This window comes from Amblyomma americanum, chromosome 1, assembly GCF_052857255.1.
Source record: "Amblyomma americanum isolate KBUSLIRL-KWMA chromosome 1, ASM5285725v1, whole genome shotgun sequence".
Lineage (NCBI taxonomy): Eukaryota > Metazoa > Arthropoda > Arachnida > Ixodida > Ixodidae > Amblyomma > Amblyomma americanum.
The window spans coordinates 216,238,517-216,250,569 of NC_135497.1; the positions used below are offsets into that span (position 1 = coordinate 216,238,517).

Here is a 12,053-nt window from a genome sequence, read left to right on the forward strand (position 1 = left end):
CCCACCGGCGGCATGGTTGTTTTTTCTGCTGCTTTATAAAGTAATTTTCTTTAAGCGATTTATTAATCTAAGTATTATTATCTCACTGATAAGCATAACACATTAAAAAAAAATTAACGTTCCCCAATGCACCTTGGTTTCGGTGACTGTGTGTGTGTGTGTGTGTGTGTGTGTGTATATATATATATATATATATAGAGAGAGAGAGAGAGAGAGAAAGCAACAAAAAAATTAGGTGTCTCCTCTGACCACATACAAACCAAGCCCATATCTAGGGGCTTTGTGCCTTAAGGTAACATGAAAAAGTTCGCTGAAAAAAACTTTAAGGGAAATATCAACCGAACAAGCAGCTACGCTAGACTCAAGATATTCGGAAATTCTAACAATGCTTTTTACATGTGAAAACCTGACTGCTTTGCTGGAAAAATCGCAAGTCCATAAATTTCCCTCACTTGCAACTCTTCAGAAACATGGGCGCTGTTACGTCACTTCTATGATGTGTGTGGTACCACCAAACCAGAGGAAACAGACTGATGATGAGCTTTGCAGAAGAGTGGAAGTCTGGGACAGTTGGTACGTAATGAATAAGAGAACCTGCCTAAGGGCCAGTCGTCGTGGAGTTTGTCTCTTCTCGTCCTTGTATTTTTTGACTGGTTCTCCCCTTCATCATGCTGATGAGCCTGTGTTACATTAATCAAAAGATGGCTCCATCATGCTATCTTCCAAAACATATTTATCCCTCTTCGAACGAACAGTTTTAGAACAACTAATTTTGCTGGATCTTACATTGTATGCTACATCAGCACATTTAGTTTAATGTAATGAAGTAGTGGCAAGCAACTACATATACATTTTCAAAATTTATGATAATGAAATCCGCTCTGTAATGCCTAAAAACACGCGTGATCTTATTTCAAATTTAAAAAATGAGCGAGATACTGCTAACATATGGATCAAAATGAGCCAAATTCACTCATGAGTGTCTTTGTCCTAGTCTTTGCCTGCTCGAGTCTCTTAGCTTGGACTGTTTTAGAGCATAGTGGTATTTACAGGGTGGTTTTATGTATTCCTTCTCCAGCGCTACTTTACGATCAACTGTGTAGTACATATATGAAGAGATCAGAGGAAGAACTGAAGCCGAAAGGCGACAATACTGTTCGTTTATGAGGTTTAACGTCTCAAAGTGACTCAGGCTATGTGGGACGCCATAAATTGCACAGTACACGGGTCTCTAGCATTTCACCTCCATCGAAATGCAACTGCCATGGTCGGGGTCGAACCCACGTCTTTCGGGTCAGCAGCTGAGCACATGACCAATGAGCCACCTCGGCGGCAATAATGAAAGGATCATTAGGCCCATCGCCAAAGAAGCAAGTATGCGCCGCCTCTGCTACTTTGAACATTAAGGTGTTTAGTTGAGCTAGTTGGTGTTAGCTTCCTAAATTCATTATTACTAGCAAAATGACAGATGCAGACATGAAAAGACAGAACTAGCGGTTGTTCTGTTGTTTTGTGTCCTGTCTGCGTCTACCATTTCACTACTAATCATGAATTTAGGATGCTACAGTGAAGTAGAATAAATTGTTGATCCCATATATTCTAGATAGTTTACTTGTCCGTTGCCAAAGTGGCAACATAAGGCTGCCACGTCAGCGCTTGTGACAGAAGAAGCACATTTACTTGCCTGTGTTGCTGAAGCACAGCAGTGCCCCCGACTGCACAATGTTGTTTTTCTGCCGAGTTCCCAGCACAATCGTTTTTAAGCATTATTTTCATTAGCAAAGCTTGAATTACTTCTGTAGAAATAAAATTTTTGGAAAAAGACTGGTTCAAATCCAACTCTTACTTTGAGAAGAGCCAAATCCAAAGTTTACATGCTGACATTGACAACATGTGCACAATTTTCCAGTACATGGCGGTGCAGTTTCCCTAACTTACATGTAAAAAATATCACATAAGAGCCTTCATTTTACGGTACGGTTTATGCCGATAAGAAACTATCGCGTTTTTCTTTTCACTTCCTGTTCAGGTGGATTTCACTCATTTTTGAAGATGCTCATTTCATAGGTTTAGGAGCTGCCGAAGCGTTTAACTGAAAACAAAAAAACAAAACAGCAAACTTATTTTTCATCAATAGCAACTCTACCGAATCTAGTCTCGTGACAGTTACTACTGAGACACCATCTGAAACACCGTCTAGCCACAGTTTGTCTCCGGGGTTCTTACGAGCAATGCTAGCGTGTACGGCAAGTGTCCATTGAAGCACATTAAGCACTGACGAAGCTGCGTGCGCTGCGCGTGTATTTACAGCGGCCCAAGCCCAACGTTGCTGAAGCAAAATTCCGCGCAGAGAAGGACGGGGTACAACACGAGTAAAAGCGAACGCTCTTAAAACTGATGACGTACCGCTGAATACAAAAGACTGTTCACTTCACTGAAAGGTATACGACATGTTTTACTCGACGTATCACAGGTTATGTGCATGCCCAGCCGGCAACACGTGGGTGATTTGTCAGGAGTGTTGACACGTTACATACACCCGCGCCTACTTGAAAAGCTTGAAGCCCTTGAAGAAAGCCTGAACGTCGGCCTTAGGGTACGGTTTGGTCGCAACACAAGTGGGGATGTTCTCCGGCTGCTCAATCCAGAGCTTGTAGTCTATGTTGGCATCTCGCAGCGCCTGACACAGGTCGAGCAGCTTGGGCTCCGTCGGAGCTGCCAGTACCACCTTGTGCATACTGTCCAGATTTTCCGTGTAGGCGATCGTATTCACGTCGTCCCCAAACAGCTGCAGCGCCGCAGTGCAAGCATGGCACGCCTGCGCAATGACGGCACCGACTGGCCAATTGAGTTCCGTGAGCAAATCACTGCGAACTACTACGTACTGAACAATCACCTTGCCGGCGCTGGTCGCTGACGCCGCCATACTGAACCGCTTGCGGATGCGGCTGGCCTCGGATCGGCTTGTTTCGGATCAACTGGACGAAAATCAAATGGACTAATGCCGAATTGACGCGGCTGCAGCGCCATCTATTAGAATAGTTCTGAAACTTGGAGCGCCGGCACTTTTGAAGTCGAGCTAATTGTCTCGTTTTGACACGCGCTGCAAACACAAAAAATAGCGCCTTAATATGGATGCGGACGTCATTTGCTGTGTTGTTAGAGCACCATGAGCAGCGTATTTTTTATTATGATTATTGTCATTTCTACGCAAAACGCAGTGCTGGGCTTATACACGTTGTTTACCCACTGCTGAGTTTAATCACGTTTGCCTTACATTATACTATTTACTACCAGCGGCTTGCTTGACACACGAACAAATAAGCAAACAATGATGAAATATACTAAACTGTGACTCCGGCGAGGATAATGAACGCCGACTGACTTTTCCTTCTACTTTCGTAGACAGGCGCCCAAGCTGCCAAGGGGACGTGACCCTGGAAGATGTGCTCTCCTCGCTACTGGCGCTGGCCGACTCATCACCGTCACAATCGCGCCTCAGCACGCCCTCCAAGCCTCCTGCTAGCCCCGTGTCGCCGGACATACGCCACGTCTGTGAGTACATCACGGCTGCGCTGACTGGCTCGCAGAGCAGAGCTGGAAGCTCGTGCACGAAGCAGTTTTGTTTTTATGCTTCTATTTTCGATTTTGTGACTCACACCGGACATGCGCACGGATGAAAGGAGCAAGCAGAAAAGCCTCCAGGCGGTTGTGTTCTGGGAGCATTACTGCCCAAAGTAGCCTACTTGGCAGGCATTCAGTGGTTAATTGTCAGCGAAAGTAGCAATGGCTAGGCGAAAACACTATAACGAGGGCCGTTAATCCTTAACTGGGGCGCGCGTCTTATACGCGGGCTCCTGGCGATGCAGCTGGGGAGCGCATCGACGCAGCTCGCCTTTTTGGGCGAGCAGAGCACACACATTCGTGTAACTGCTGTCATCAATCGAAATTAGCACAGCTACGTTAATAAGTGTAGCTGTGACTATTTGCAATTAGTGGCAGTAAAAATCAACTCCCCTGGGCGGAAAATGTCAGCATTACAGCATATGTATACGCTCGAAAGCGGCCCAAGTTTTTGACGGACGCGGAAATCAAATATGCTTGCTTGAGGAAAATAATGGCGATTTGACAGCGACGTGTATGCTGTCTGTCAGTGAAACGTCCTATGTGACGGCGATGTAGGCAACGGATATTCGACGACGCCGAACAAGCCTGTGTTCGCTCAGACGCCGCACCGTGGTTCAAGATCTGCCACACCAAGAAAAGCTTGTTAGGACGAATAGGATATGATTTAAGCATATTTCCACATGTGTGATAATTAACATATCGTGACTCCTCAGCAAATAGGAAGCGGGTTCTATTAGATTTACGTCATAAATGGTTAAAGGAGTACAGTTTTGGTTGCGCCTCTTCTTTGAAATGGTTCGTAACTTAAGACATTCGTGTATATGAATCACCCCATGTAATTCGCCTGCGCCCGGTAAGTAACATATATAATTGAATTTCTTCTCTTATGCTTTTTCGGTTTCGACAGCCGAACAGTGTGCGGCTACAATGGCAAATTCGACTTCAGGTCACGTGAGGCACATAAAAATGCGATATAATCGCTGCCTCATTGTCACTCTTACGGCATCCTGTCCCAAACTCCGGAATGATAACAAATCAGCAAGCAGTGATTATATGACAACAGCATGAACGGACAAATTCAGTTATAAATTATTTTGCGCGCCTGGGTGAATACCAATGTGACTATAATGTCTCGTGTGCCATTGCAATTGAGAAAAAACAACAAAAAAATAGTGTCTTACCTTTTCAAGTTCATTTTCAGTAAACAAGATTGAACTTTCCAGTGAAGGGGGAGACAAAGGGGATGAGCTCCTCCTCTCGAAGCGAGAAATTTTCTATGCGGAGCACCCTTGTTCGGCACATGCACTGCTGCTTGTTGCTGGTCGCGTCGAACTCATGAACCGAATGGATTTGTGATGTGCAAAATGTAAGATATGGGCGCGACAGCCTGCATGCATAGAGAGCATATATAGTTACGGATAGGCAAACACGGAAGAGAAAGAAAGCAGACAAGCCAATATCGCGTGTAAGAGCGAGAAACCGCTCGAGTCAGCGCGTTATACCGATCTGTTCACATGTTTGTTTGTGAACAACAAAGCTGAGGTTCATTCAGATCAGCAAGTAATGGACATTGATGGTCCCACGCCGAATTTGGACGCCATCAATTGCACGGATAAGTTGTACTTTCCCGAAATCAAAACGCTGGCTTGACTTAATTAGGTCGGAGCCAGCGTCATGGCGATTCCGGGGTCACTTACAGGGGTTCTAGAGCTGGGCCCTAAGAGCACTCGAAAATTAGCGAGGGTGGAGCTTCCGCATAACAAACCAGTAGATGTTCAACCTGGTTTAAGATATCCCTGGCCATGCAAGTTCGATGATATCCAAGTGATGGAGTTTGAAGCGCGCCTATTTTATTTAGTTGAACTATCTCTTGGCTTCCGTTAGCCAGCAGGTGCACGAGGCATGAGCAATAAACAGTAAAACAAATATGCGGCTATCGCGCTGACTTTTGGCGGCGCCCTACTAATGCTAGCTGATATACATGTCCACATGCGGGGCTGCCATCCGTAGGCATATCACACATTCGTGCAGTGCCGTTGTTTTTAAACACGATGTGCACCCGCGTGCAGCGTTCGCGCTGTCCCCGTCCAAGGGCGCCCTGCTGCCGGACGCAGGCCTCCCGTACGGGCGACGCTGCAGCGAGGGCATGGCCCGTCCGGCCACTCCCATCTCCATTCTCAAGCACGAGAACAACCGCTGGGTGGGCTCCGCCGCCGCCGAGGCACCCCTGGCGCACCAGACAGCATGGAGCTCGGCCGGAGATGTCAAGCTCACTGTGCCGCTCTCGAGCGGCTCTTCATCGCTCGACAGGTCTCCGGATCCGGCCGCCAAGGAAGGTGAGAAACGAAGGGCTATTTGCAAAAGTGAAAATGTGAATCGGCTGCCAAGAGGCACTATACGTGATAATGAGAGACTTCACGCTTATCATAATGAAAGTCCCGAAGCTATCTGTTCCAGCAGTCAATGTGCAGTTCAGTTTACTTTTAAGTGCATGCAATAACCTACTGCATTCGAATCTTCTGGCTATTAAAGGAGTATAGACACCGAAATTTTTGGTACGTGTTTGCTTGTTTGTAATGATGCGTAAGGCATTATTATAAACGGATTACCACCTGGTATTCTCCTAGAACAGCTAAATAATTTATAATCGCATTTCTTTCTCGTGCTGTTTCGGTTTCAACAGCCGAATGAAGATTGTGACGTCAACGTGTACTTAAAGGTCACGTGAGACATGAAAAAACTGCAATATAATCGCTGCTTCCTCATTCATTGTCATTTCAGCTCTTGAGGAAGGCTGGCTTCAGCACTGCAGTTAGTTAAATATTTGAAACAGCGATTATAAGGACGGTTTTACCTGTCTCACGTGACACACAAGTACTCTGACGTCACAACCATCGTTCGGCTGTTGAAGCCGAAACCGAAACAGCAAGACAGAAAAAAATTCGATTATAAATTATTTAGCGGTCGTAGGCGGATATCACATGGTGATTCATGCGTAGTAGTGCCTTACACATCATTATAGAGAAGAAAACATTCCACCAAAATTAGGTGTCTATACTGCTTAGAGTCTCGCCTCCATCGAAACGCAGCCGCCGCGGTCGGGAACTCCGGATCAGTATAGCCGAGACCGCGGCGGCTGCGTTTCGATGGAGGCGAAACGCTAAGGCGCCCGTGTGCTGTGCGATGTCAGTGCACGTTAAAGATCCCCAAGTGGTCGAAATTATTCCGGAGCCCTCCACTACGGCACCTAGCTCTTTCTTCCTTTCTTCTTTCACCCCCTCCTATATCCCTTCCTTTACGGCGCGGTTCAGGTGTCCGTTGATATGTGAGACAGATACTGCGCCATTTACTTTCCCCCAAAACAAATTTTCAATTTCCAGGTGATGCCACAAGCAGCGATTGCATCTTAATCCATCTGTGTTCACTCTGACCCGAGTTAAACATCGGTAGTTGATAGTTGGTAGCTATGCATACTAAGGAGCGCCAGAAATTACAGACAAGGGACCGAGATGACACATGTGCCTTCTATAGCTTAGGCTCCATGTTACTGTCTGCCAAAGACAGCTGAACAAGACCCGGGGGGCAATTCCCCCCCCCCCCCCCCCCCCCCCCCCAATATTTCTCCTGTGGGGGCAGTGCCCCCCAGTATCCATCCATGCTTGCACTCAGATCATATTTCTAATGAACACTTCAATTTTAGGACGTTATTAGTGTAAATCACAGTGGGGCTGAGCTAATTGGCTTGATATAGCGAGTCGTAAAGTAACCTATACCAATGATGCCCCTGCAGAAGTTGTTGGTTGACTGGCCCCTGTTTATGAGCATGCTTTTTTTTAAGGCAGTTGATCACTTGTGCGTACATCTTTATAGAGATGCCCATTTCAGTCAAAGTTTGATATGCATTAAAAATACACTTTTTGAACACTGAATGATAGAAAATATAAAAAGTAAATAAAATGGAATATTTAAATAAAACATGGAATAAATAAACAAATAACTAAACAAGCTCTATATGTCCTGCACCCATCCCGAAAAAAAGTTCCGGAGACCCTGGTCTGGACGTCCTCGGATCCGTACAATGCGTGGTGCGAACAGCGGCAACAAAGCCGCTCACTGACTGTTCCATTACTGGAAGAAGTTGTAAATTGTAAAGTTTAACTTTTCTAAGCTATCCATGGGCTAAGAAAGACGCCGTAGTGGAGGCTTGACCTGTGTGCTATGTGATGTCAGTGCATGTTAAGGAACCCAAAGTGGTCAAAATTAGTCCGGAGCCTTCATGGGTCGCTTCGGGACGTTAAGGAGGAATGAACGCTCATTAAATACTAGGGTTTCATTGTGGTTGGTGCCCTTAGTACAGGACTCCATTGGATTTTGCTGCCTTTGTGGCCCTGGATATCAGCTGTCGCTGTGTTTCTAGGTCAGGGCTGGTCAGCATGTTCCCCCACTGCTCAGGTCGTCTATCTTGAACCTAATTTATTTCCGGGATGTTAAACTCCATAATTTACAATTTTCGTGTGAAAGCACTTTTGGCCTTATAACCTGGAAATGCCGGCATGTAGTGAAGCCTCTGAAGTTAGTCATGTGACACGGGAAATGGCGAGAAATAAATGAGACTTTGCATGAGGGTAACCTTGGCGAACCTGGAGAAATAAAATGAATATTGCTGCGACTGGATTTATAACCTGCTGCAGCGTGAACAGATGAGCTTCGCTGGCCATTGCATGAGAGCACTATGCTATCACCGCAGATGATCACGCCTTGTGTTAAACTGCAACACACTATCGTGCTGTGCATTTCATGTCGTCGTATTCATCAGTTTCCATCTGTGCGCAAGTCATGAAAAGGAAGGAAATGCGTTTTCAGGTATGTGGCATTGGTGTCCACCTGCACCTGAAAAAACCTGCTTTCGGAGAATATATTTCGTAGTTAGCAATGATAAACCACCAGCAATTTTTTTCCATTAACGGAACACACGGTGAGTGGACGCGACGCATGCACTATGAGGGATGCCATTGTGGAGGGCTTCAGATTAAGGATCTACCTGTAGCTTTTCAGCATGCACTGACATTGTACAGAACACGGGCACCCTCTTGCGTTTCGCTTCCATCGAAACGCGGCCGCCATGGCCGGGATTGAACTTGGGGCCTACGGCTCAGTAGCCTAGCGCCTTAGCTACTGAGCCACTGCGCTGGTACTGGAAGATGTCTATTGCGCTTACATAGATTCTGTCGAACTCTATTGCCGACAATAAAAGAAGAAGGCTGTGTGTGAACAGACGGTCATCACGTCTGGTGTTGCTAACGTAATAAATAACTAGTAGTTCAGGTTAATCGACGTTAACGTAACCGGTGACACTGAGGACAAATTGGCGACACCTGTATTTCATTAGACGTTGCCACCATGAGCAGGTTTCGATCGGAAACTGCGGTGATGTCAAGGCAGTGCTCTTTTTTGTGGATCTGTGAGGCAAGGCTTCACCACACCTTTCACTTCCAAACGGTGGTCATAGAGTCACTTTCAGTCTTGATGTTACGAGTTTGAATCGAGTGGCAGGGATTTTTAAATCCAACATTCTCAGCAATGAATGCGTTTTTTGCTGTCGCGCCAAAACCAGCGTAGCCATAAAGAGCCGTAGAATCGATTTTTACTAAGAACAAAAATTGAATGGAGTTGTCCTCACTCCTCAGTGTCCCTTTAAGGTGCTATATCCAAAGTATGCCTTTGATCCTATCCCGGTTGACAAGCTGGTCTTGCCCTAAAATACTTTATGCCTTGCCCCTGAGGATGTTAGAACTGCAGGTGCACTTCGAAATGTGTTGGCATACTCGTCCAGACCGCAGGCATAGGGCGTGCCATCTGGGGCAATTAATTAGCCTCCTTGTGAACGATTTGATGTCAAAATGACTTCCGATAGTGATTAGGAAAGACTCTTCGCAGTGGTCCTGGAAGCACTGTTCTCAGAAAGAGCCTCCTCCGCTGTTCAAAAGAATTTTCAGCATATTTCAGTTGATGAGGTGAGGGTGTGGGAGCGGGTGTGCTTGTTTCTAGAAGATGCAAAACTCTGAGGCCTCTGCTCTGCAGTTATGAAAGCCCAACGACTTCCACCCTGTGTTGTTCTTCACTATCAAGAGGCATAAGACAGGCATGCTGTTTCGTGCTATCGTTTTCGAAAAGGGAGCCTGCCGACGTGTTGTGTCATGGTATTTGCAGCGTCACATATCTTCCCTCGCTCTTGAAGACTCATTTCGAGTGCTATATTCTGACCTAATTGTGAACTTATTGAGAAAATACAATCTGGAGCATCACACCGGCTTTGCATTGTTGTAGACTGTAGAGGATGTATGTCGCTTTTTTCCTGGAGCGAAGCTCCCGTACAATAGTTCACCAGAGCTAACGGTGAGTTGGCTTTTGTCACCAGGTGTGGCATTTCACTAGACTCGTTTTTTGTGCTTATGTCATTCTGTTCATAACCCACCTTCGTTGGTTCAAATGACAGCCTTTTACACAAAGCTTAGGTGCGTTGCTCTTGCCCTGTGTGAAACTTCATAAAGTGAAGTTGACTTGTTTCCTTATAATGGGACGAGTCTGTCTTTCGCTACGTTGACGACTTTCTGGTATTCTGTGACATGTGTAGCCCTTGTAAACCTCACACTGGCATTTTGAAAGTCTCAAAGAATGCGGTGCTGGGCTTCCATTCAAGTTCAAATTGTCTACAGGACATGTTTTCTAAATTTTGGCCTTGTGATTGTTCTTTTCTGGCCGGCATGCTTGCATGGATTTCATTTATGGACTGTTAGGCTGTTACTAAATTATTGTTCAGCGTATTCTAAAGCTACAAAGGATGGTGCCGTGTTTTCCTGCCTTCGGCCAGCCTTGTGAAGTGTCTCACATATGCCGTTTCTGCAAGCTTTCAGCTGCAGGTTGACAGACTCGGGACCTCTGGCTTTCCCTACAGCACGATTCCATGTGTCTGTGAAAGATTGATTAGGACTATCAAGGCTGGCCCATTGAAGCGCCTGAGTGATGTGCCCAAGAAAAGACGATAAATAGTTGTCATCTGCTTGCATAGGATGCCCTAAGGATTAATTATGTTGGAAAGCGATGCCGGCTCCAGATTTCCCCCATGAAGCATAGAGAGAAATTTGTTTCCTACTGTGTTGGTGTGTCATGCAATGCCCCATCTTCTCTTGGACAGGATTACATTGCCGAACTGGTTGTTGCATACAAACATGACAATGGGAGCATAAGTAACATTTTGGGCACTGATATTCTCCTGTGTCAAATCACTCCAATGCCTGTGTGGGTTTGTGCGTGTGAGTTTTTGATATGATGTCTGTTTTGGCCAAACATACTGATAATGTGTAGGCAACCCATCCATATATTAACTATTAATTTTTTTTGTGCTATGTTTCTTTAGCATAAGGCAAATTTAGACGAGAGAAAGTGCATGGGGGGAGGGGGGGGGGAATGGGTCGCTCGGTCTCTTCATTGTCCTTTTTGGCACTCCTTCGGAATGAGTTCAGTCATCATTGCACAGCAGAAAAGAACAGGATGGGGGAAAAAATAGGGCCAGTTGGCAAAGCAAGAGGGTAAGAGGGGATGGAGGCCTTGACTTAGTTCACTCTTTCACCAGTGATTGTAAGGGGAAGACAAGCTCTCTCGTCGAAACGCTGGCATTGGAGTGGGGTTTGCATCTGCAATGACGCAGTCCAAATGGTCACTGCAAAGTGATAATGATGATAAAACTCTTATTAGAAGAAAAAAAAAGAACAGTGTGGTCACTCAATGCCAGCTTGTTGCAGCCGTAGTCAGACTTTTGCACTATCTGTTTCATGAGGAACTTGGAGTAAACCCCACATTGCCTATACCCGATTCGGAGACACCTATATACACATATGCCTTTTTTGAAGTCTTTCCTTTGTGAGTCAGCCTTCACTTGAGCCTCTTCGCTGCACACAGTAGTGCTATCACGTCTGTGAATCTGCCTGCCATAGGCTAGTGTGACCGCATGTTAGTAAGGATTGTCTAGTGGTCCTGATTCTGGGTTAGTCTTCGATTTTGAAATGTCCGAGTCAGAGCAGTGGCACAATTTTCAATAGCTAAATGATGTCTTGTCGTGAGGTTTTCACATATGCAGTCGTTGAGCAGTAAAATATCAAGCAGTCTTAAATTTTTAATAACTACATGTCATTATTTCTTAAGACGAAATGGTTGTTAAACTCAACAAAAATTTGTCATTTGTTAAATCTTTTGCACTTTTAAGAGGGGACATGGCAATTAAAACTTTTTTTCATTATTTATGCATCAAATGCAACCAAATTTGACACACGCACACGCACACATATATGCAGATTTCAAAACTGTGTTTTATTCTAAGCTAGCTTTCATAGTTGCTGCACAATTACAATTAACACATTAAAGTCATC

The 12,053-nt window shown here is 45.3% G+C and overlaps 1 protein-coding gene across 1 annotated transcript; it reads right to left on the reverse strand.

Annotated features, from left to right (window-relative positions):
• Nucleotides 1-2,435: 2,435 nt before the first annotated feature.
• LOC144095134 (putative peptidyl-tRNA hydrolase PTRHD1) lies at nucleotides 2,436-2,967 on the reverse strand. The gene has a single exon (XM_077628935.1). It carries the CDS (start codon nucleotides 2,924-2,926, stop codon nucleotides 2,546-2,548), a length of 381 nt encoding a protein of 126 aa, XP_077485061.1. The 5' UTR covers nucleotides 2,927-2,967; the 3' UTR covers nucleotides 2,436-2,545.
• Between the last annotated feature and the right edge of the window lie 9,086 nt (nucleotides 2,968-12,053).

What these genes read in the sequence shown, in the direction of transcription:
- LOC144095134 (XM_077628935.1), bottom strand. Translation starts at nt 2,926, where the DNA reads ATGGCGGCGTCAGCGACCAGCGCCGGCAAGGTGATTGTTCAGTACGTA.